The sequence below is a fragment of the Mercurialis annua genome, linkage group LG1-X (assembly GCF_937616625.2).
Source record: "Mercurialis annua linkage group LG1-X, ddMerAnnu1.2, whole genome shotgun sequence".
In the NCBI taxonomy this organism is placed as follows: domain Eukaryota; kingdom Viridiplantae; phylum Streptophyta; class Magnoliopsida; order Malpighiales; family Euphorbiaceae; genus Mercurialis; species Mercurialis annua.
The window spans coordinates 64513893-64537918 of NC_065570.1; the positions used below are offsets into that span (position 1 = coordinate 64513893).

The following is a 24026-nucleotide window of genomic DNA, read 5'->3' on the forward strand; positions in this document are numbered from 1 at the left end:
GCTCTATTTTTTTGAGTTGGAATGTCGACATTGAAGATTAAATTAAGATATTTCGACAATAAACGTGAATGTTTCAACAACAAAGATTGACTTTTCAACAATAAAAATAATAAATATCAAATTTTATAACGGTTTTGTCTTTATTCTTATTTTGCTTAAATTTTAGAAGTTTTCATTTTATTTTCGTTCATAAAAATTGATTTTATCTTCCTTCGTGAAACGTTTTTAGGTCTTTGTTTATGAGAATTTCTTCTGTTTCCTTCATGGAAGTTTAAAAGAGTTTGATTGTACTAAGTAAGGCAGTTATGTAACATAATTTTTAAATTTCTTAGGTGATCTATGAATAATATTGTGCATATACTTATCTCGCACCTCGTTTATGCTTATAATATGAATAATGAAAGTTCTTATATTTTTTGAAAGGGTTAAATCAAATTACTCGATCTATTTTTGTTAAGTTTAATTAATTTTTTTGATTAATTCGGTTCAACCATACAATTCTTTAAATTTGATTACAGTTAAAAGTTTGTAGAATTTGTTTAACAGAATTAACCAAATATTTATATTTATATATTTATTGACTTAATTAATTTGCAATTTGGTTAATTCTGTTTTGTTTTTTTAGGAACAAAGGATCAATTCGTCCCTCAACTTGGTGCATAATATCAAGTCATTCTTATATAAAAAGTGATAAAAATGCAATTTTGTCATTTCATATAAAATTCCCCCCCCCCCCCCCCCCCCCTCTATCTCACTCGTGAAAAATACGCAATTTTTGTTAACTTTTTAATTGATATTTGTGAGTAGTGCAGGTTTTGGGATCGTTCGTCCAAACTTATAGCTGATTTCAGATCTGGTGGATTTTGAAAATAATGGAGTCGCCACCTATCTCAGGAAGGAAATGCTTTTTATACCGACTAGACAATCTCACACGCTTATGGGTGAGATCATCGTGCACTAGACCAAAAAATCTGGAATAACTCATCTCAAGATACATAACCTCCATATGATAAAGTGTTGGAAAGTAAACAAATCTGGAAAACTGAAAATGGAAAAAACTAGACTAATTGCAATATGTTAGAAGTTTATAGGCCAATTTTGAAGTTTGACGGATTGCAATTGACTATATCCAAATCCATAGGGTCTCAAAAGCATTTTTAACACTCACTACTAGAAAACAGCGTTTTAGCGACATATTTTAGCAACAGATTCAATTTCCGTCGCTATTTTTTTGGTTAGCGACGGATCTAAAATCCGTTGCTAAACACCCATTTAACTCCCGCCAACTTTAGCGACAGATTTTCCGTCGCTAATTATTGACGGGAATTCTCCCGCCTATTTTATTCCGCAATTAGATCCGTCGTTCAATTACGTCTTTTGGGACGGAATTTAGCGACGAATTTTAAAATCCGTCGCTAATTTGCACTGTCAAAAAAAAATTAAAAGGTATCAAAAAATATTATTTAAGATATTATTTAATAAAAAATAGTAATTAAATTTTTTTAGTTAAATTTATATTATTTCAATATAACGGTTTTATTTATAAAATAATAATTAAACCTTATTCATGAAATAATAATTACAGATTATTTATTTATTTAAAGTATATAAATATTTTAAAAAATTATTAATTATAAAAAAATTATCTTAAAATGCGGGATTAAATTATGGAAACAAATATTTGTTGTTTTTAGTTACATTTAAGTATAATATACATAGATATATAACATGAATATGAGCTGGTTAAGGTGGAGTTATGTGCGGGAGAACTACGAGGTTAAAGAGCCTTGAGTGAGAGTAATGGAAGGATAGGTGAACTACTGGGAAGTTTGCGAAACTCGACAAGTGAGTGTCGGTGGGTGATCTAACGCGGGTGGGTGAGTGATGGAGGGCGCGGATGGATGATTGATTAAATAAAAAATTTATTTTACGATTTAATTTAAAAAAATAATTTTCAATTTTTTTTTTAAAAATTAGGGACAGATTTAAATCCGTCGCTAATTAGCGACGGATTTAGAATTCCGTCGCTAAAACGGAGACTAAAATTCGTCGCTAATTTTTTTTTCCGTCGTTATCAAACGTTGCGACCAAAAATTTAGCGACGGACTGTTTCCGACGGATTTTGGTCATTTGGCGACGGACTGTTTCCGACGGATTTTGGTCATTTGGGCAACAAAAACAGCTTTTAAACACACTTTACTTAACATGTAAGAATTATTACGAATTCGTTTAAAATAAATAGAAGTTTAGCCTAATTCTAATACTAATAGACCTATCACTTCACACTCTTTCACCTTTCTTGTTCATCTACAACTCTAGCTAATAGAAATCTAAACTAACATATATAGGCGCTAGCTAATCCTAAACTACCTCTAACCACTATGAATATGACCCCTACACAACCTAGCTAGAGGTCGGACAAGAAGCACAAAAACGTACAATCAAACCCTAAAGACATTTCTGTTGGCTAAACCCTACATACACACTCACAAACACCAGTCTTTCAAACAAGCTTGAAACATTTTAATCTCTCAAGAACGCAGTGCTGCATATCGATCCGAAGCTGGATTCCACATCTGAATCACCAAAAACGAACCAAGGACTCAGAACGGTACTTTTGAGGACCCATAACTCTATTATCACTTTATTTTGGTGTTTTTATGCTATAATTGCCGATTTGTATATATTAGGACGCATGCTTAAATTATTCTATTTATTTTCATCATTAACTGCTGAAATTGCCATAAACTGTCATAATTACTTTTTTAGTATTGCCATGATTTCCATGCAAAATTTATTGTTAGCATGTTTAGGGCTGTTTTAACATGTTATATACAAAATATCCAAATTTCATTCGATTTCATTGCTTAGAATGCATGCTAGGTACAATTTACCTTGTCTTTATGTTTTTGCCATGATAGCTTTAAAATAAACTTAGAAACTACTGTTTTAGGATGTTTAATTCACTTTTAGACATCATATTTCATTTCCAATATATTTAGAGGGTTTTCCTTGTGCGTTTGACGTGTTTTTGAGTTGTTTTGCATGTTTCCCGAGCCAAAACGACGAACCGACGCCGCTAGCCACACTGCCGCCGCCAGACCATAGTGGCGCCTCCACCACTATGAAGTACCGCCTCCACTGACATTGGAGCCATGTTCATCCAGATCCCCATCCCAGATCCTTCGAACCCGATCCAAACTTGTTTTCTTGTTTCGGGGCTCGTTTGAGCTCAAAATTGGGGCCCATTTAAGCCCACGCGTATGGATCTAGTTATAGAATCATAATTTGTATTGTAATGGGCCTGTTCCAATTTATTCCGGGCCTCAAAGCCAAAAATTTATAATCTGTCGAGATGATTGGGCCTAGAAGCCCAAGCCCGACGAAACCAGCCACTTTTAGAAGGGACTTTGGATTCATTTGAACTCAAAATTGACCGCAGTTCACACCATTGGATCCATATCGACGAGAAGGACTTCCATGTTCTGCCCGAGTTCTGGTTTCGACCACTGACGAACAAATCGCATCGAGTGCCAGGCACTCGGGTCTACAAGGTTAAAAAGTATTTATAATCTTGTATGTTTATCACATGTGCAGTGTGTATGTTGAAATTGTTTAAACGCTTTCCAAAAGCATGTCAAATCCAAATATTAACAGGCTAAAAGGACTAACCACGTTAACTTAGTAAATCAAATCCAACAAATCACTTAGAAATCTTAGAATTGTCATAAAAATATAACTAGAGGTTGTATAGGCATTCAAGATGACTCAAAATAAATCAATCTCATTTAGACATCTGATTTTAGGTTTTGTGCATGTGAATTGATCCAGACCATCCATTATTCGATTATTTGATAGAAACCGTCAGGTTTAGATGTATGCTTAAGGGTAAGTGCTATTTGCCTCGTATGCTAGTCCAAATTAAGTCATATGCGAGTCTACGTGTTTACCGTTTTCAGACTTGTTTACATTTCCAGCACTATATACTATGGCCTGCCATTGAATGTCGAGATGAGATAATTTAATATGTCCAGTAAATAAAACGGTAATCGATAAGCCAAGCACATGAGTTTCGAGGAGGTCCACGAATCCGGTCTTTTGATCCGATGCGCGATAAGTTTACCCATAAACGAGTAAAGTTATCTAGTCGGTATAAAAGGCATTTCCTAATTGAAAAAAGTGGCGACTCTATTTTTCAAACCTTTCCAGATTCGAAGTCAGCCATAAGCCTTGGCGAGCGGTCACGGAACCCTACTCCGCTCACAATTTAGCCACATTTTTGTTTGAATACATGAACTTTTATTTTCTTTAAATTAGCGTATAATATTTTAAAAGTGCATCAAACAGGTGCTTTTAGCTATTTTTTAACACTATGCTACTGATAAAGCTAAAAATACATTTTAAATTTGTTGATATAATATATTATTCTGATTTTATATAAACAAATGCATCATTTATACACACTACTATCATTTGTTTGGCTAATATGACAGTGGAAGCTAAGCAAATAAAGTTATCTTTTATCTTCTTAGCACAACCATGATCATAAATCATATAAAACAATTGTTTGATATATTTAAAAAAAAATTAAAATATCAATTTAAAAGAATTTAAAGCTTATACACTAAAATCATAACTTTTAAAAAGTTCAAGTACTTCTAGTATACTTTTCCCTCCCAAATATGAGGATTTATTTTTATGCTAATAGATATATTATCTGATCGTACCCTCGTACGGTTTTGTACCCTTAATATGTCATTTTTATATTTATGTCTAGAAATTAGTTATAGAATAAAAATGGCATATTCGAATCTCTCCTTATTTATCAACGTGACGATTTTCCTAATATGCGTACATTTATGAAAGAAAAAAAAAACTATCAGAAAGAGAAATTGATATCCAAATACAGTAAAACAACTTCACAGTATCTGTAAATCATAAGATTTAATAAAAAAACATTTTTTTTATATATTTTAATATTTGAATGTTCGTTTGGTTCAAACTGAATAAATTTAAAAATAAATAAACCGAATTGATTTTATAAAGTATCGAATTAAACTAAATTTTTTTATTTTTTTCACTTCGATTAGGTGTTTTGGTTTACTTTGTACAAAAATTGCACTGAGACTTTTTTCGGTATCAGAATCGAATAAAACTAACAAAAAATAAAAGTTAATAATCTCAAATCGAACCAAACTTTTCAGTTCGGTTAATCAATTTCGGTTTAGATTAATGGGTACAATCTTTATGCATAACAACTATGCAAACCATACATTTGAAAAATTAGCAAAGTTCTTAAATGTGTTTGTGTGAGCTCATTAATACAACTCATACATTACCATTTCTCCATTAGCATTTATGGTAAGAAATTAAAATACTAAACACTTTCAAAGGAAATAACACCTATTAACCGTGTTTATTAGCCGTTGGATTATCATAATTTGATTCACCAACTTTAAGATCCAATGGCAAGCAAGCACTATTAGTCTTAGACCGCTTTTGGGCGTTACAAGACGCACCTCAGGATTTTATAGACCATTTGTACAAAACCTAACCGAAAAGTACACTCATCCATTGGACAACCAAATTTTGGCAGCACAATTCTTTCTCTCTCTCTCAAATTAAAGCATTCAATATCTCTCACTTTCTTTTTTAATTCTAGAAAAATTTAAAAAATAATCTGTAATTAATCCGTAAAATCTACCATCTAGTGTTTTAAAAATTAATTCGGACTTATCATTTATAAAACCATAGATTTAAACTACAGGTTAATCCAGATTTTAGTTTTTTTTTTAATTGGATTTCCAATTTAACATCTCTAATCTGAAATAAACTATTAAACCGATTAACCGTAAAATTTACCAGTTAAATTATGATATATATACTAATTTTTTAATCCATCATTTTTTTTAATCTATTTACTGATTAAAATTTTATATATACATATTTAGATAATATACATATTGTATTAATTATATCATTAGTTATTGTTTTCAGTAATAAACTCGATTTTTTTAAAAATGATCAATTCAATTTGAAAATGCATTTTACTAAATATTTTACATTTAATTTTTATAAATTCAATAAATTATTAAAAAAGTATATATTTAGCATTTAAAAAAATGTTAATATCCAAACAAAATAAATTTTTAGAAGATAGACTCAAATTGAAAAAAAGAAAAAAGAAAAAGATTTTCCTACTCCCAAGTATTGAAAATGCTCTACTATAAATACTGCATACCACTCTCATATGAGTACAAAAAAATCATCTCATCATGTCCATGGAAGAGCTTATGAGCAGTGACATGACGCCTCTGCTTCCTACTCCCTCCATCCAACAAACCATTTTTCCAAAACCCAACTCCATTCTCGCTAAACCAAGAAAAGATCGCCATGCTAAGGTCAACGGCCGTGACCGCCGTATCCGGCTGCCGGCGGTCTGCGCCTCCAGAATCTTTCAGCTCACTCAAGAACTTGGTAACAAAACTGACGGCGAAACCATCGAATGGCTTCTTCGTATGGCTGAGCCCTCTATCATTGCAGCTACAGGCAATGGTTTTATCAATAATACTATTACTACTACTAATAATGATAGTAATAATTCTGGTTTTGTTGATTCTGGTTCTAATAATAATATGGTACCGTTTATGAACCCTAATTTATCAGCCAGCTTTTCGTTGGGTTATTCGTGTGATTTTTCAGGTTCTTCTTCTGCTTCTTCTTATATGTTTCCTAGTACTGAAGCAATGTTCAAGAACGATTACATTCAGTTTCCGAAACCTGAACAAGGTTTGAATTCGTTGGACTTTGATCTGGTGGGTAATTTCGACATGGAATTTCCTCTCAGCTGCGATTTGTTGTCTGGAAATGATGTTCATCGCTTCTGAAAGAATCAGAATGAATGTAATAAAAAGAAAAAAGCAAAAATAATTTGTATATGAAATGATGAATATCATCGTTTTCATGTATCTTTAATTTCGTTTTTCATTTTAGTTTATTAAGGTTTTGATCTAATTTCTTCTACTTTCTGCATCATATGACGAGCAAATTTGAATCTATTTGAGTTCGAATATTTGAATAATAAAAGAAAAGACAAGAACATTCAGGTTTGGATCTTTGGTGTTCCCCGTTGTAAAATAGAATGGAGAATGAGAGCAGGTTCAGTCTTATCCTGTTATCATTACATATTCTCTAAAAATGGTCACAAAAGTTTCAGTTTCTGTGTTGTCTCGACAAGTTTAGGTACACGTGCTCATCTCTTTCATTTTTGCTGCACATGCTAATTCAAATTCGCCACCTTATCACACCCTATGTCCCTGTAGAGTTATCTACTTTAAGCAATTTTTTTATCTTAAATTTTTTGTACATTTTTAAAAATTAACTAACTCTTACACTCATTTTTTTTTATATTGTCTATTTAAAATTCATTAATGAATAAATTAAAAATAAATTACAAATGGATCCTATATTAAATAGGGATATGACAATTTTTTTTTGTAAAATTCATATACAATAATTACTTTTCTTAAAGTGTGTGATAAAGACAGTGGACAATTTTATTAGGACGGAGGAAGTATATAATATAAAAAAATTGAATAAAGTTTTTTCTTTTCTTTCATTGTTATGCATTAGATTGTATAAAGGATTAATTGATATTCTGAACTTGGCATAAAATATCTAAAAAATTATTTTCGCTAGTTTTTGGTACAAATCAAACCACGAGTTAGTCAAAATGCATCAAATCACCCCTTTTAATAGAGTTTGTACAAAACAAGTTGAAAAAAAAAACAATATAAAATAAAAAATAGTAATGTAATTTTTTTATATTAATGATCAAGGTAAGAAATATAAAAAAGCAAGTATTTGAATAAGAATAAATGAAGGGAATGTGGCCTTAATTTCGTTATTGTTGTAGTTGTGTTTCCTTTTCTTTCTCAAAAATTGATTGCATATTTTTCTAATATATTCTTATAAACTATAACACAATATTGTTAGAATTGACCCGGTGATAAAACCGATAATAATAAAAGATTAAGGGTTTAAGGTTTAACCGGTGTTCAACCGAAATTAAATCTGTATTATAAAATTATATTTAATCATGTGTGTAATAAATTTTTAAAATGATTGTTGTAAACAATAACCCCAAATTATTATGAATTAAATAGATAGAGATTTAAAAATGAAATTGAATTTGTATGATGGTTGTGCAAATAGTCAGCATTCGGTATCCACCAAGGCTCGACTCCTTGCAGGTAAGTTACAAATCTTATCCTTTTCTAGAAAAGGCTCAAATGAGCCGTCCATGTTTGGCCTGAGGCGCATATTGGCTTTTAACCTTTAAAAAGGTGTTAAAACATATTTAACGTTAAAAAAATACTCCCTCCGTCCCGTTTAAGAAGGGACAAATGAGTTTTTCACATACATTAAGAAAGCATTAATTATTATAGTGTTTTCTTATTTTACTCCTATTTATGATAGTGTTATATTTTGTGTACAGGCTAATAGTCATTAATTATGGAAAGAGAAATGGGGGTAGAAAAGGAAAATTCATATAAATTGCCACAAAAAACACGATATGACCTTCTAAAGTGGGACAAATAAAAATGAGATATGTCCCTTCTTAAATGGGACGGAGGGAGTAGATTTTAAAAATAGTCATTTATTGTTTAGGTGGAATCCGACGTGGTTAAATGAACTTAAGTTGGTTCAAATATGCCCTCAATGTTTTAGCATATGTTTCAAGTATGCCCTTCATGTATAAAAATATCCAAATATACCGCTTCATGTATAAAAAGGTTCAAATATGCCCTTTATGTATAAAAATGATTAAATATGTCCTTCATATATAAAAAAATTCAAAGTGAATTTGAGCATCAAACTTGATAAGCCCGCGAGCCTGGTCGAGTTTTAGTAAAAAAAATTACTCTATTATTATATATATATATAAATACAATAAAATCTTTATTTTTGTTCATAAAATTTAATTTTTAAATATTTATACATATAATCAAGTCAAATCAAGTTTGGGTTTCAATTATTCTATCGAGTTTGATCTCGAACTTCTAAAATGATAATTTGTCAAATTAAGTTTCAAACTTTAAATTTAAAATCGAATCAATCTCGAAAGTGATTGTACTTTTCTTAAAATCTACTTTATTATTGCTAATATCAAGTGATAGTATCTTTTGATACGAGACAAATTTTTTAAAACTTTAATAGGCCATCTCATTCGGTTAGTTTGAATAATTTAATCTCAAACTGAACCCAAAATTAAAAATCTACATTCTTTTTATCAAAACTGAACTAATAAATCGAAACTTATAATCTAACCGACCGAAAGTCATCAGTTTGGTCGATCGATAGTTTGCCCACCCTTACTGGTAATATTTGAACCTATCCATACATGAAGAGCGTATTTGAACCTATTCATATATAAGTATTTGAACTTTTTTTATAAATGAAGGGTATATTTTAACCTTTTTATTAATGAACGACATATTTGAACCGCATGTCAAACATAGAGGGTATATTAGAACCACCTTATGTTCAATTAGCCACGTCAGATTAGGTAAGAATTGACGGATTTTTAAATGGTGTTAGAAAGAGGGGTTTATTTGAGTATTTTTAAACGTTAGGAGTGTTTAGCACCTTTTCAAACATAGAGGGCCAATTTGATCCTCAGGCTAAACATGAAGGGCATATTTGACTCTTTTTCCTATTTTTTTTAAAAAGGACAAATCCAGGTTTTTAATATTTGACCAAACTGAAACCGGGTATACCGGTTTAATTCTTCAAAATCAATGGGTATTCGACCGGTTTTACAAAAAACCAATGGTTCTTAAAATTAGCGGTTATCTGTACAACCTGAACCGACAATCTGACTGGTTTGCGGGTTTTCCAATTGAACCGATCGGTCCGGTTCGGATTTGACAACCATGCTATAAAGTATTATTTTTCAGAATCGAGCTGGATAGATCTAAAAGGAAAGATCTTATTTAAGGGAAAATAACTTTTTTAAAATTTTAGCCCTTCGTATAATGTCTAATTGTATTTCTTCTTTATAATTAAACCCCATATTTTTAATTTTTAATTTTACTAATCCATTCAAATAAATAAATTTGATGCATATATTCTAACGTGTAATCCAATTATGCATGTAAGGGCTTAACCTGATGGTTAGGCTGCTCCTACTGCATCTCGAAGTCATCATGTCTCGACAGTTAGTTCATTTGCTTGCTTTAAAAAATACAGGTTTAACACTAATACCAACAAATAATTTGGACAATTTGGTCCGCCAATTTTAAAATTCGAGCCAAATTATTAAATTTCAATTTAAATTTATTTTCGGACATTATTATTATTATTCTAAATCTAAATAACACTTATTAAACTGAAATAAAAAAAAGTTGCGTAACATATTTATTTATGAAATTAAAATTTCATAAAAATAAATCTTAAAAATAAGTGTAAACTGAGGGTTAAATATGTCTTAATTTGGAGTATGGACAGACCAATAAATTATTTTTAAAAATATATTTAATAAAACGGTTAGAATTAAAAAATATAAAAAAATCTTTTGCCAATGAAATATTATACATACTGGTACTCAGTTACAAGTAAGTTTGTAACAAATATCCTAAAGCATCAACCTTAGTTAAGAGTATAAAAGAAAACTAATTAAGTATGAGTTACAAATTTACTATCACATTACAAATCATTAAAGGCAAAATAACAAATCTTAGTAAAAAAAGTAGCAATAATAATAACAGCATTATAACAGAAGATTCATTAAAACGTATTTTGTCAAATTGGAAATTCTCACAAAGAATACCTAAATTTTCTTGTGTCACCTAGCATAATTCCTAAAGTTTAATTTATAACTAGAATATACCTAAACTATATAATTTACATGAATTATAATTGTATAACAGTAAAATGTTGTTTGCCAACAAACATTTGTTCATATCAAAATGGACCGACGTAGCAATTACGTAAATATTTATTTAATCTTACTAAGCATACATCACATGAGGATTTCACATGACGTCATGTAAGATTTGGCCTGAGTGTCATGTGGTATCACTATATCCCCTAATCAATAAAATAAACTCATTTGATGGAACTAGTGTCGCTTTACGTGCTTCACACGTACTCGTAATATGACTCGTCAATTTATGTTTAGTAATTTACTATAAAAAAATTAAATCAACAATAAATAATATAAACTTTTTGCATTAATATATAGCCACTAACTAAAAATATAATAGTTTAAATTGCAAAATATGAATGTTTGATTAATTTATAGTATGATTTATAAAATATAATTAGACATTGAAAAACATAGTCTAATTTTTGGAGTAGCATAGTGAAATTTTTTGTTTTAGTTAATAAGCAGACGCACTTATGTCCAAAACAAACAAACATATAAAACTGTGGAAACAAAAAACACAGTAATATTTGTCCTAATACATCGCCAAATCTTTCTCTAAACCATTTCTTCCTCCGACAAAAAACCATCCAATCCTCTGCCCCAACATTCACCATTTCCATAATATTTCTCCTTCTCCCTCCCTACCACCACCCTCATTGACTCTTAAGTCTTTTCATATGTTACGTGCCATCATAATTTCTTGATTTTTTCCTGCATTGATTCTTGAAATTCAAGAAAATAAAATGATCGGAGAGAATTATTATAACGCGTATCGTTTTCTCTCTGTATCCACCATTGTTGTTGTTGTGATCTTTGTTTCGAGTTTTCAAATCCAACTCGTTTCTTGTCAAGCAGTTAATGGAAATATCAGAAATCCAGCTGCGGAACAGCTTTTTTCGCAGTTGGTTTTTAAGAGTTTTTCGAATTTCACTGCCAGTTTCAAGAAAGACATTTCCAAATACTTCGCTTTCTGCATAACGGACGTGTGTGTATTTCTTGTTTATTTTACAATCATCTTCTTTTAATATAATTATTATTTTTGAAATGAAGATTATTATATTCGGTGTTTTTGATATTTGATTTGCAGGGATTCAGATTGGGATATGGCATTCAATTTCTCCGGAAATACAGCATTCCTATCCAATTGTGCCAGGAAAACCAAAGGCATGCTTACGGGAGATTATTAGGTAGACTTAGTCTACCGCGTTATCCGTAGACTAAGCCTACCATATCATAACACGTCGTTAAAATGATGACAATATTTTAATAAATGTGTACATATGGAAATGGTGATATTACGTTATTGTCATCATTTTAGTGACGTGTTACGATATGATAGGCTTAGTTTACGAAATAACATGGCAACTAAGTCTACCATCGTTCAATTTCAATTATTTTGCTCTTGACTGTGTTTCCTGAACTGTTTTTTTGTTTTGGTGAATCAGGAGATATGATTCAAAGAATATGCACAGCAGCAGAAATAAAATTCTACTTCAATAGTTTCTTTTCTAAAGGATCAAGAAGTACTCATTATTTACAGCCCAACAAAAACTGTAACTTGAGCTCATGGGTCTCTGGGTGTGAGCCAGGATGGTCCTGTAGTGTGGGTCATGGTCAAAAAGTTGACCTTAATAATACAGAAAAAATTCCTTCAAGAACTTCTGATTGTGCTCCTTGTTGTGAAGGTTTCTTCTGCCCTCATGGTCTTACTTGCATGATACGTAAGTCGCTAAATCACGAACTCTACCGTGTTCTGCAATTTACGATGCAAAATACAGCTTTCATTTGTTTACAATTTAAATTATTGGTTGTGGTTAATTAATTTAATTTGTTGCATAAACTGTTTAGCTACATAACATTGTTTCCCTATTGTGTCACTGAAGCATGTCCGCTAGGTTCTTACTGTCCGGCTTCGAAACTGAATAAGACCACCGGAATTTGTGACCCGTAAGTTCAATCTTGCTGTTGTTACTATTTTTCACCTTATTTTCTGTTTTCTGCTTTAGCATTCATTTATATTTATTGGCAGAAATGTTTTGCAGATACAATTATCAACTTCCTGCTGGCAAACCAAATCATACTTGCGGCGGAGCTGATGTTTGGGCTGATATTTTGAGTACCAGAGAGGTATTTTGTCCGCCAGGATCGTTCTGTCCTTCCGTTGTTCAGAAGATTCCTTGCAGTAGTGGGTATTAAAAACTATCCCGGAACTTTCAGAATTGTGTTTATAGAATAGGTTGTTTTATATATGTTGCACGAGAACTTGTCAGAGTGTTACCTTTTGGAAAAACTTTAAAATTTTATATTTATAATGTATTTATGTAAAAATTATGTTTCGCAATTTTCTGTTTGAGCATTTCTGTTTGCGTTCAACATTGCTTAAAATATGTCCAATTAAGTTACTCTTGTAACTAATCTGTTTCGTTTCGTTGTTTTTCCTTCAGATTCTACTGCAGGACTGGTTCCACATCTCAAGCAGGTATGCTTCGGCTGCTTTAATCAATATATGCTTTAGGATATTTGTGAGTGTTGATTCTCGAAATGGATACGGGTTATTTATACGGAAACCTCATGAGCAAATCAATGGCAATATGATTATTTTTGTTGCACTGGGGAAGCATAGGCTCAAACTGTGAACTTTCAGATTGGAACATAACACCAACCTATATTATACAAAAACTTTTCGAGTTCTGCATTTTATTTAAGGTTTCATTTCATTCATGTAAACACTTCCAAAACTCTATACAGTATATTCATACTCTATTCTTGAAGAAGCTAGGACATTTAGATTAGAACTTAATGTCTCTAATTGCACGTCTGATAATCTATGTTGTATGGAAACTTCTCAAATTTATAGAAATGTTTCTGCAACTCTGAAACTCTATATGCAGAATCTCTTATAAAATATATAATTTCGCCATTTTCCATTTCAGCATTTTCCATTTTAGTTCCGTAGCGCATAGTTGATTAAGATTGTAGCAGAATATAACTTTAACTGATAACCTGTAGGTTGTTTTAAGTTGGCAAAATGTGAACCGCAATCAGCAAATCAAAACATTACAGCATATGGTATCTTGATTTTTGTAAGTAACAACTTCTGCAGAACTAAGCTTCCATGAAAACTGAAAAGTAAATATGGATTGAGTTTTCTGTTTATGCTATGCAGGCTGGATTGAGTTTTCTGCTTATCATAATCTACAACTGTTCTGATCAAGTTCTTGCAACTCGAGAGAAGCGACAGGCAAAAACTCGAGAAAAGGCGGTTCAGAGTGTAAGAGAAACAGCGCAAGCTCGAGAAAAATGGAAATCTGCAAAAGATATTGCCAAGAAACATGCAATTGGATTGCAGACTCAATTATCAAGAACATTTTCTCGGACGAAATCAAGAATGCACCACGAAACTCGAGGTACAGGTCAAGCTAAACCAGGATCTGATGCTGCATTACCACCATTGTCCGGAACTAGTTCCGATAAAGGAAAGAAAAAGGGAAAGCCAAACCTTACGCAAATGCTGCACGAAATTGAAGATGATCCGGATAATACCGAAGGATTCAATCTTGAAATTGGAGATAAAAATATCAAAAAACATGCCCCAAAAGGTAAGCAATTACATACTCAGAGCCAAATGTTCAGGTATGCATATGGTCAGATTGAGAAGGAAAAAGCTCAGCAGGAGCAAAACAAGAATTTGACATTTTCTGGTGTAATTTCAATGGCTAATGATATTGATATCAGAAAGAGACCGACGATTGAGATTGCGTTTCGAGACTTAACCCTCACTTTAAAACATAAAAACAAACATCTGTTGAGGTGTGTGACCGGAAAATTGTCGCCGGGACGAGTTTCTGCTGTTATGGGCCCATCTGGGGCTGGAAAAACAACATTTCTATCAGCTTTGACAGGAAAAACATCTGGATGCTTAATTACGGGTATGGTTCTTGTAAATGGTAAGTCGGAACCAATCCAAGCTTACAAGAAAATCATTGGCTATGTTCCTCAAGATGATATTGTGCATGGAAATTTAACTGTGGAGGAAAATCTCTGGTTCAGTGCAAGATGCAGGTAAATTATAACACTAAACTTAATTCAGTCATGCAGTTTTGTTTTGGCTTAATGTTCCAGAAAATCTAAATGTTTGTCGCCTTTTATCAATTCTAACAAAATGATAGCATGACTATGACTTGAAGAATTTTATTCCAATTATAGCAAAGTCCGCTAAGTTAAATTTATTAAACTTGATTTTGCTCGCGTGACAGCTATTAAATAGTTGCCTCTTATTATGTTTACCTTTTTTTGCTTCAATCCGCTGAACTGAACTCACGACCTTGGCAGTTTGCTGTCTAGCGCTTATACCATTTGAGTTATAGCTCGTTGGTAAAAGCTTTGGTTAGTATTGATAAAAGCGGAAAATATTTGGATTTGTCGGGTCATTGGCCCTTTTGTTTTGAAGCATTTTTTTGACTATAAAAGTTTTCATTCAATTGCTGCAGACTCTCTGCTGATCTACCTAAACCAGAAAAGGTTCTAGTTGTTGAAAGAGTAATAGAAGCTTTAGGGCTGCAGTTAGTTAGGGATTCTCTAGTTGGTACAGTGGAGAAAAGAGGAATTTCAGGAGGTCAAAGAAAAAGAGTCAATGTAGGACTTGAGATGGTAATGGAACCTTCACTTCTTATTTTAGATGAACCCACTTCTGGTTTGGACAGCTCATCTTCCCTCTTGCTACTTCGAGCTCTCCGCCGCGAAGCCCTCGAGGGCGTAAACATCTGCATGGTTGTTCATCAACCTAGGCAAGTTTCTTCAAAATATGTAACTAGACCTGGCAATTTTATACGTGTCGTGTCGTGTAATCTGTTTAATAAGTGTCTCTTGTTTGAGTTTTATGTATAAAATATGATTATTAATTATGCCGTGTTAGTATTTAACCTACTCGTGTTTCGCACTTAGGCTAACACGACTGATTTATGATCTGCATACATGAATTGTTAAGTTTATATGTAATTAGACCTGATAATTTTATACATGTGGTTTTGTGTTTGAGTTGTATATATCAAACACACTTATTAATCGTGTCGTGTTTGTATTCAATGCCAGAGGGAGGGGGCATGGGATGGCCATGGCCCCCTCCAACTTTCTATACATGGTAAATTTAGTACTTAAATTTTTTTATATTTTACGATTTGACCCTCTATTTTTTAAAATTGCCTTTTCTATATAATACAAATTTTGATTTGGCCTCCCTAATATTCCCGGCTCCGTCACTGTTTGTGTTTAACCTAATTTTATTTTTTCTTTAGGCCGTCATGACTCATTTATGACTCACATATATGAATTTCCAGGTTTATATGTAATTTAGTTGTTAGATGAGAAAATTAATTTTTTTTTCCATTTTTCAGCTATACATTGTTCAGGATGTTTGATGATTTGATACTTCTAGCAAAGGGTGGCTTGACAGTATATCACGGGCCGGTAAAGAAAGTGGAAGAGTACTTTTCGGGTCTAGGGATTATTGTTCCGGAGCGAGCAAATCCTCCGGATTACTTCATTGACATTTTGGAAGGGATAGTGAAACCAAGTGCAGGAGTAAACTATAAACAGTTTCCTATTCGATGGATGCTTCATAATGGATATCCTGTTCCGATGGATATGCTGCAGAATGCTGATCCTGTCGAAGCATCGACTAGTGATTCGGCTCATGGACCCCGAGAGAGTGATGCTGCTTCCGAATCGCAATCTTTTGCTGGAGACTTTTGGCAGGATATGAAATCAAATGTTGAGACAAAGAAAGATCACATAAATAACAATTTCTTATCCTCGAATGACTTGTCGAATCGGAGAACTCCTGATGTGTTTCAACAGTATAGATATTTCTTGGGGAGGTTAGGGAAATTTCGTACCGTTCTTCCGAATAAAATTCATATCTACAAATTCTCTTTGTTGCTTAATTGTTATTTTTTTCTTTTGCAGGCTTGGCAAACAGAGACTAAGAGAAGCAAGAACACAGGCTGTAGATTATTTGATTTTATTACTTGCCGGAATCTGCTTAGGAACTTTAGCTAAAGTTAGCGATGAAACTTTCGGAGTGCTTGGTTATACGTACACTGTCATTGCAGTCTGTAAGCTCATAATGCCTTATAAACTTTCTGAATCCTGAATCTTATGATAATTTGCATTTGCAGGCCCTCAACTTTTCTCTGTCTTCAATACAATCATTTTTCTTTGATTAATAACAATAAAGTCCTCAGTTTTGATTCTATTGCCCGAAAAATCCTGTTGGTGTGGCTTTATATTGTTAATTTTAGACAATGTGACAATGAGCTAGACGTTGGATAACAAAATTACTCTTTAATCCACATATTCCTGACTTATATAGCGCCACGTGGTTTTAATATGTGATAAAACATTATAGATTAAAATAATTATTTTGTTATCCATGTAGTCGTTCAGTTCATTGTCACGCCATATAAAATTAGCGGAAATGAAGCCAAAACTAAGGGTAGAGACTCTTGGTGCAATAAATTCAAAGTTGAGGATTTTATTGTTACAAATTAAAGAGCAAAAGACTATGATGGGAGACAAAAGAAAATTGAGGGACTATTGGCAAATAGCCCTGAATCTTACAGAAGTTGATTGATATTTTACAAGAGAGAATTCAATTCTGACAAACCTGAAATTCTGAATAATTTTCAGCTCTTCTATGCAAGATTGCGGCTTTAAGATCATTTTCTTTAGACAAACTACATTATTGGAGAGAAAGCGCTTCCGGTATGAGCAGCTTAGCTTATTTTCTTGCAAAGGATACAGTTGATCATTTCAACACTTTTGTCAAGCCACTTGTGTATCTCTCAATGTTCTACTTCTTCAACAACCCGAGATCGACTGTAACGGATAATTATATCGTTCTAATCTGTCTTGTTTATTGCGTGACGGGGATGGCTTATGCAATAGCTCTTTTCTTAGCACCTGGTCCTGCACAATTGGTCAGAATTTCCAGAACACTTTCAATTTTGAAAATTTTTATTAGCTCTATTGTTATTATCTTGAATGTGCATAGCTGTTGCCGTTTTGTGCAGTGGTCAGTGCTTCTTCCGGTCGTTTTGACGTTAATAGCAACCCGAAGTGAAGATAGCAAGTTTGTTTCGCGGCTAGCTGACTTGACTTACACGAAATGGGCATTGGAAGCATTTGTTATATCAAATGCTAAAAGGTGAGACCCACATCTTCACTTGTCATGTCTGATAACCTTTCTGTAATAGCACTATTAGGCTGTATTTAGGAGTGGGCGCGGTTCGGTTTGGTTTAGTTTGATTTGACAAAATTTAAAACTAAACCATTCTATAACGGATAGAAAGAAAATCAAACAATACCACCAAGTATTTAACAAAACTGTCAGTTAGGTTAACCAAAATTTGTGATTTTCTTCAATTTGATTCGGTTTTGTTTAGTACATATTGATTTGAATCATCATTACATATAGAAACTACACTAGTACATATAACTTTACATATGCGTGTACTATATATATAATTCAATGATTTGAAATTTGGTTTTTCGATCAGTTTGGTTAACGACCCATAATAAAATATTCTCTTATTTGCTTCTAAAATTCTGTTTTATTCAACCTTAATTGTATTAACTAGTTGTACTCTGCTTCCAGATATTATGGAGTATGGCTGATAACGCGGTGTGGTTCGCTCATGCAAAACGGGTACAAGCTAAGTAACTGGTATCGCTGTTTAGTGTTCCTGCTTGCTTTCGGGTCAGTGAGTCGGGTGATAGCGTACGTTGTTATGATCATGTTCCATAAGAAGTAAATGCAGGCATTGTTTGTGTGTGGTAAATACCCTTTCTGTACAAAGAATTAGAAAAGATGAACAAAAAAGATCATAGTCTGTGCTCTTAAGTGCTACAAATTTATAAGTGAAGAAGAATAGATGTAAAGAGAAATTGAATAAGTTTCATTTCTGTATGATAGTTTATGTAAAGGGATCTACATTTCATCCTTTTCTATTTGTTACCAAGACTTGTTCAACAGTGCACATACAACTACAAATTTCAATTAACTGTCTCTCTCTCTATATATACATGTATATATATATATATATATATATATATATAACTTTTTATGAACATGAATGACTTGTTATATGAGCAAAATGCAGACTCTGATACGCTGTGTTAATTTAAAATAGGTCTTTGAAATTTCCAATTAAGTTATAATTTGATAGTCACTAGTAAGGGTAATACACTGAACCGAATGGAACAAAATACGTTTTTTTGGTTTGGTTTGATTCACTATTATTGGTTTTTTAAATATTTTAATTTGATTTCATTTCATTTGGCTAAACAAGAAAAACCATAAAACCGAACTTTATCCCTCAATTCGGTTTGATTAATACCTTCATGTAAGAATTTCTCCTCTAAGAGATCTGCAAATTGTTCAGCACAAATCTAAGATAGCTATAAATAGTTGAATACCGAGCAATATGATAATTAATTTTCCAGCTAAAAATGATGCTCATTCTAAATCTCTCATCTTGCACTGATATATTTGAAAATTTAGTATGATAACATCAGAATAAAAATATTAGTGAATACACAGCTAACTTGGTTACATTTTGCAAGCTATAACATTAATTTCTACAAATCACCAGCACTTTATAAATCTGATGTCCAAATAACACTATGCTGTTTCATTTTTGACAAATCTAAATGAAGATGTATGTAATTTTCTCTCAAAATTGGAGTGAAATCATGAATAAACATTAAAGAAGGATTGCGGTTTGCAAAAATTTAGGTAGATCACCTGATGAAGAAGGTTTTCAGAAAAGGATCTTATCTCCAAACCATATCACCCATATATTTAAGAGCTGAGACGCCTCGTATCTCCACATCCACTAGGGGTGCCTCGATTAATCTTAAACTGCCAAGCTCTGGATCATTCTGGATGATTTCAAGTGCACGCATTTGATCCTGCAATATGCAAACCGTACAACTGTCAATGCCGTGAAGCTTTAACAGCACTTGAGAAGCTTATATGTGTTTAGAAACATTCTTACAAGATATGGGAAACGTTAGCAATATCGACTGAAGGTGGTTTGCAATTTATGTCTGGTTTATATTGCCGATATATCAAATTGAAAACAATCAGGATCTCTATGTACATTTTTTGCTGGGATATATTTAAACTAATTCTCCCATAAGACTAATTGATGATAGTAATGGAATTTAGCATGTTATCCTGTGCACTAATCCAGTAGTAAAATCCATCTCTCAAGTGGACAAACGAATAGAGAGAGATCTGATGCTGAATGCTGAAAGGGTTTTAGGTGATACCAAATCAGATATTCAAATTAGAAATATATGATACTGGTAGAAAAGTTACAAGGACTTCGGTTTCATCGCATTCATTCTGAAAACACATTGAGTTTCTGTAGAATAATGATATATATATATATATATATATATATTAAAATGTACCTTCCGTTTCATTGAACAGAATTTGCAATCTGATGCAGAGGGAGGTAGAATCTGATTGATAATAAGCCTCCTGACAGGAACATTTTCCTTCTTCAAGGATGCGTGCAACCTAGATGATTCATTTACTGCCATTACCTGCAGTAGCAATGAATTAAAGAAAAATACAAAAATGATGAACTATTTTGCTGCTTAAGCACTTGCAATCCATTTTTACTTAAATTATTTCTAACAGCCAAAAGCAATTTTAAATTCTCTATTTTTTATGAGACAAAATCTATATAGATGAAGGAGAACCATGAAATGAAGTTACGAAAGAGATTTTTGGAGCACACCGTTGGAATTGTCACTATGATAAACTCGGTAGTGTTTGGGTCACGAAAGAGATCTCGTACTTTAGACATCCTCTCTCTTAATTGTGTCAGTTTGTCCTCCACTTTTGCAGACTACAAATTCAAAAAGAAAATGATTGGCCCTTAAAAAAGGCAAAAGAACCTACCAAAAACCAACTTCTTTACTTACCGTATCCAGTCCCGCCTCTTGTTTACCAAATAGAGACCTAAGAGCTGAAGTTGCAGAAGATAATGTCTTTTTCAACTGGAGTTAATAAACAAAAAACATTTCAGCAAGTAGACTACTGCAGTATGATAATTAAAAGAACACTTGAACAATTAGAAAATTTAAATAGTTCAACATCAAGTTATCTTTTCATGATATCATTCTAAATTTAACACAGAATGTTGCAATTTAGGACATGCAGAATGAAAATTAAAATGTTAAACATTAAAAACACGATAACAAGACCTTTTAAAGTGGAATGGACGAGAAGATGCAAGTCATCCATATTTCACTTCATTAAGTTTCTTTTCAAGCATTGATAAATGAATCCTTGGATCCGTACCTTCATCATTTTGCCTATGGAAGCATCCATAAAGTCAGGCAGAGATAGAAGCCGAAGTGTATGACCCTACAAACCATCTCATAGATAAAACAGATAAGTGATAACTACAGAATTATGAGTTCTGAAACAATCTATATGGTAAAAAAATGATAACTAACCGTTGGTGCAGTATCAAACACTATCCTTGTGAACATGTTGTATTCTCGGGACTCCACAAATTGCATAACCTACAAAGCACGGAGCAGTCAGGAAAAATCCGTAAGTCTAAGGACAACAATTTAACATATAAACTGAAGAACCAAAGGAGACATGGTAGACCTTGGAAATTGCAACAGCTTCATCCATACCAGGTGGAGGAGAGTCCAACAACTCTCCTAGTTTCAAATCGGCAAGCTGCAGTATATATAATCACAGTCACAATTATTTAACCAACAAGACACTAAAATCAGAAATAAAAATGACATTCGTAAAGGATAAATAGCAGATTAGCAAAGATATACAAGACAATACCAAACTGCCTTAAATACAAAAATGGCAAAGGTTCACAAATTGTAAACCATTCCCGACTCTTCGTGTCCTTTATTTTTGGAAAAGTGCCCAAGTTTCGTGTCGTTCCCCGTTTCTGTTTTCATTTACTTGGGGAAATACTAGTTACAAAGGCACAATAATAAACTAGTGATAAAGACAGCTAACCTGGTTAGCAAGAGCGCCAAGGCCCATGCCATTCATCAAGTCTTTGACGCCACTGCCACCACTGGACTTTTGATTTGCATTTTGGAATTCTTCGGTAGCTTTTTCAGGGCTTATCTGTTGCATTGCTAAATTTAATTTGTATATCAAATAAAGTGGCAATGAAGCAACAACCGACTCATTAAAATAACAACATAAATACAAAAAAAATCCGTTAAGTAACTACCTCAATAGCAAACAATGGGCAATCAACTCCTTGAACAGGAACAACTGTACCTCCTGTTAAATCCTGAAGACAATTAACCAAATGCGGAATGTTTCAGAAATTAAAAGTCATCACGGAGTAATTCGACATCAATGAAAACTTGGAAACTTAAACGACAGTCTACTATATGCTTAAGATAAGTATTCATTCAATCAACATTTCTTGTTTCAGAAACATGCCGGAAACTTGGCATTTCAGACATGAAACTTCACTTTTAACATACAAAAACTTAAAATAACACTGTTTCGCCGTGTCTATGTCCAAGTATCACGTTATCCCATATCCATGTCCATGCCACATGAGTAAAGAGTCTTAATACCTGGGCAAATGAATCACTCAGAGAGTGAGCAGGATCAGTCGAGACCACTATCGTAGGGTGACCATGGTTTGCGAATTTTACAGCCAACGAAGCAGCACAGCTCGTCTTCCCAACACCTCCCTTCCCACCTAACATGTAGTATTTCCGATGCGTTCCGGCAATCATGTCATCAAATCCAGCAATAGATTCAGGTGGAGTCACTAATGACCTCACTATCCAAAGACACAAATTTAGTTATATGGTGATTGCAAACTTGGGGGTTAAAAAGCAAGCATCTTTAATGGTAACATATGCATAGTATTACATTAAAATTGTATACTCTAAACACCCATAAATTCATCTCCTTTTAGTCATTTTTTAACAGAAAATTTAAAGTTTCTTCATAATCTGACAAAATTACACTAGAAAATGAAAACCCACAAGAATAATCAAACTAAAAATCCAAATTTGTGATTGAAAAAGTAAGAGAAAAGGGAGTTGGTTACCTTGGAATGGAAGTCCAATGGGTAATTTCTGCAATGGAGCTGACACAGAAGTGAAGCTTGTATTGATTCTACATAAAATATTTAAGTTATGATTTAAGTCTTGGGTTTTGGATAGACGATGAAACAGAGCTGCCATTGCCATGTTAATTGTAATTCTTTTGATATGGATCAAATGTGAAAGAGAAACAAATGGATTTGCTATTAGAGAAGAGAGGCAAGGGTTTTTGTTGGGGTTTTGTAAGACTTTGTTTTATTATCATGGCTTAATCACAAAAAAATACCCCACCTTTTAGCCCCTTTTTAAATGCACCCTGACGTTGCAATTTTGTCAGTTATACCCTAATTCGCACCTTTAGTTTTCAATTCCACCCTCAAATACTAAATTGATCTCTTTTTCATTTAAAAAAAGTTAAAATAAATCATCCATTTTTAAATTTTTATGTAGAAAAGAGTTCAAACGAGTACTTTTTAAGGGTTTTTTATAAAAAATTTCCGAGTAAAAAAAGTCCAATTTGATTTTGAGGGTGGAATTGAAACCCAAAGGTGCGAATTAGGGTGTAACCGACAAAATTGCAACGTCAGGGTGCAACTGAAAAAGGCTAAAAGGTGAGGGTTTTTTTGGTGATTAAGTCTATTATCATTATTATTATTAATTAATTATTTAATTAGGGAAAATTACAGGAGTGGTATCTCATTTTTTCTGAATTTAAAAGTCTAGTATCTCAACTTTTATTTTTATTTTTTAAATGTCATTTTTAATTATATGTATGGTCAACAACAAAAAAAATCAAAAAGCAAATTTATTTTTACCGTCAATTAGCCAAAAAAACGATGGCGCCCCTAGCAAACAATCTAGTTGTTTGTATGAAATTAAAATAATAAATTATTTAAATAAATTTAAAATAAATCTATCCATAGAATAGCTTGCTTGTCTAAGATCGCCAAATGTTCGGGAGTTTGCA

General features: G+C 32.6%; 3 protein-coding genes across 5 annotated transcripts; 2 read left to right on the forward strand and 1 right to left on the reverse strand.

Moving 5' to 3' along the window:
- The first annotated feature begins 6281 nt into the window (after nucleotides 1-6281).
- LOC126674888 (transcription factor TCP23-like) lies at nucleotides 6282-6887 on the forward strand. The gene has a single exon (XM_050369419.1). The coding sequence runs from the start codon at nucleotides 6282-6284 to the stop codon at nucleotides 6885-6887; it is 606 nt and encodes a 201-aa protein (XP_050225376.1).
- A 4593-nt stretch (nucleotides 6888-11480) lies between these two features.
- On the forward strand, nucleotides 11481-18990 carry LOC126665639 (ABC transporter G family member 28). Its single transcript, XM_050358489.2, has 14 exons — nucleotides 11481-11915; nucleotides 12018-12094; nucleotides 12376-12651; nucleotides 12814-12877; nucleotides 12973-13119; nucleotides 13375-13409; nucleotides 13940-14013; nucleotides 14097-14992; nucleotides 15421-15717; nucleotides 16324-16806; nucleotides 16895-17043; nucleotides 17618-17907; nucleotides 18001-18134; nucleotides 18585-18990. The coding sequence occupies exons 1-14, from the start codon at nucleotides 11674-11676 to the stop codon at nucleotides 18739-18741; spliced, it is 3321 nt and encodes a 1106-aa protein (XP_050214446.1). The 5' UTR covers nucleotides 11481-11673; the 3' UTR covers nucleotides 18742-18990.
- Nucleotides 17035-23308, reverse strand: LOC126665638 (ATPase GET3B-like). Of its 3 annotated transcripts, none has more exons than XM_050358488.2 (12): nucleotides 23065-23308; nucleotides 22580-22791; nucleotides 22222-22284; nucleotides 21999-22112; nucleotides 21624-21698; nucleotides 21464-21532; nucleotides 21306-21371; nucleotides 20927-21001; nucleotides 20740-20850; nucleotides 20408-20542; nucleotides 19734-19900; nucleotides 17035-17896 (listed from the first exon to the last, which is right to left on the reverse strand). In XM_050358488.2, exons 1-11 carry the CDS (start codon nucleotides 23204-23206, stop codon nucleotides 19763-19765), a joined length of 1200 nt encoding a protein of 399 aa, XP_050214445.1. In that variant the 5' UTR covers nucleotides 23207-23308; the 3' UTR covers nucleotides 17035-17896; nucleotides 19734-19762. The 3 variants fall into 3 exon arrangements, with proteins under 3 accessions (XP_050214445.1, XP_050214440.1, XP_050214441.1); XM_050358483.2 differs by lacking the exon at nucleotides 17035-17896 and adding an exon at nucleotides 18321-18776; XM_050358484.2 differs by lacking the exon at nucleotides 17035-17896 and adding an exon at nucleotides 19123-19356.
- Between the last annotated feature and the right edge of the window lie 718 nt (nucleotides 23309-24026).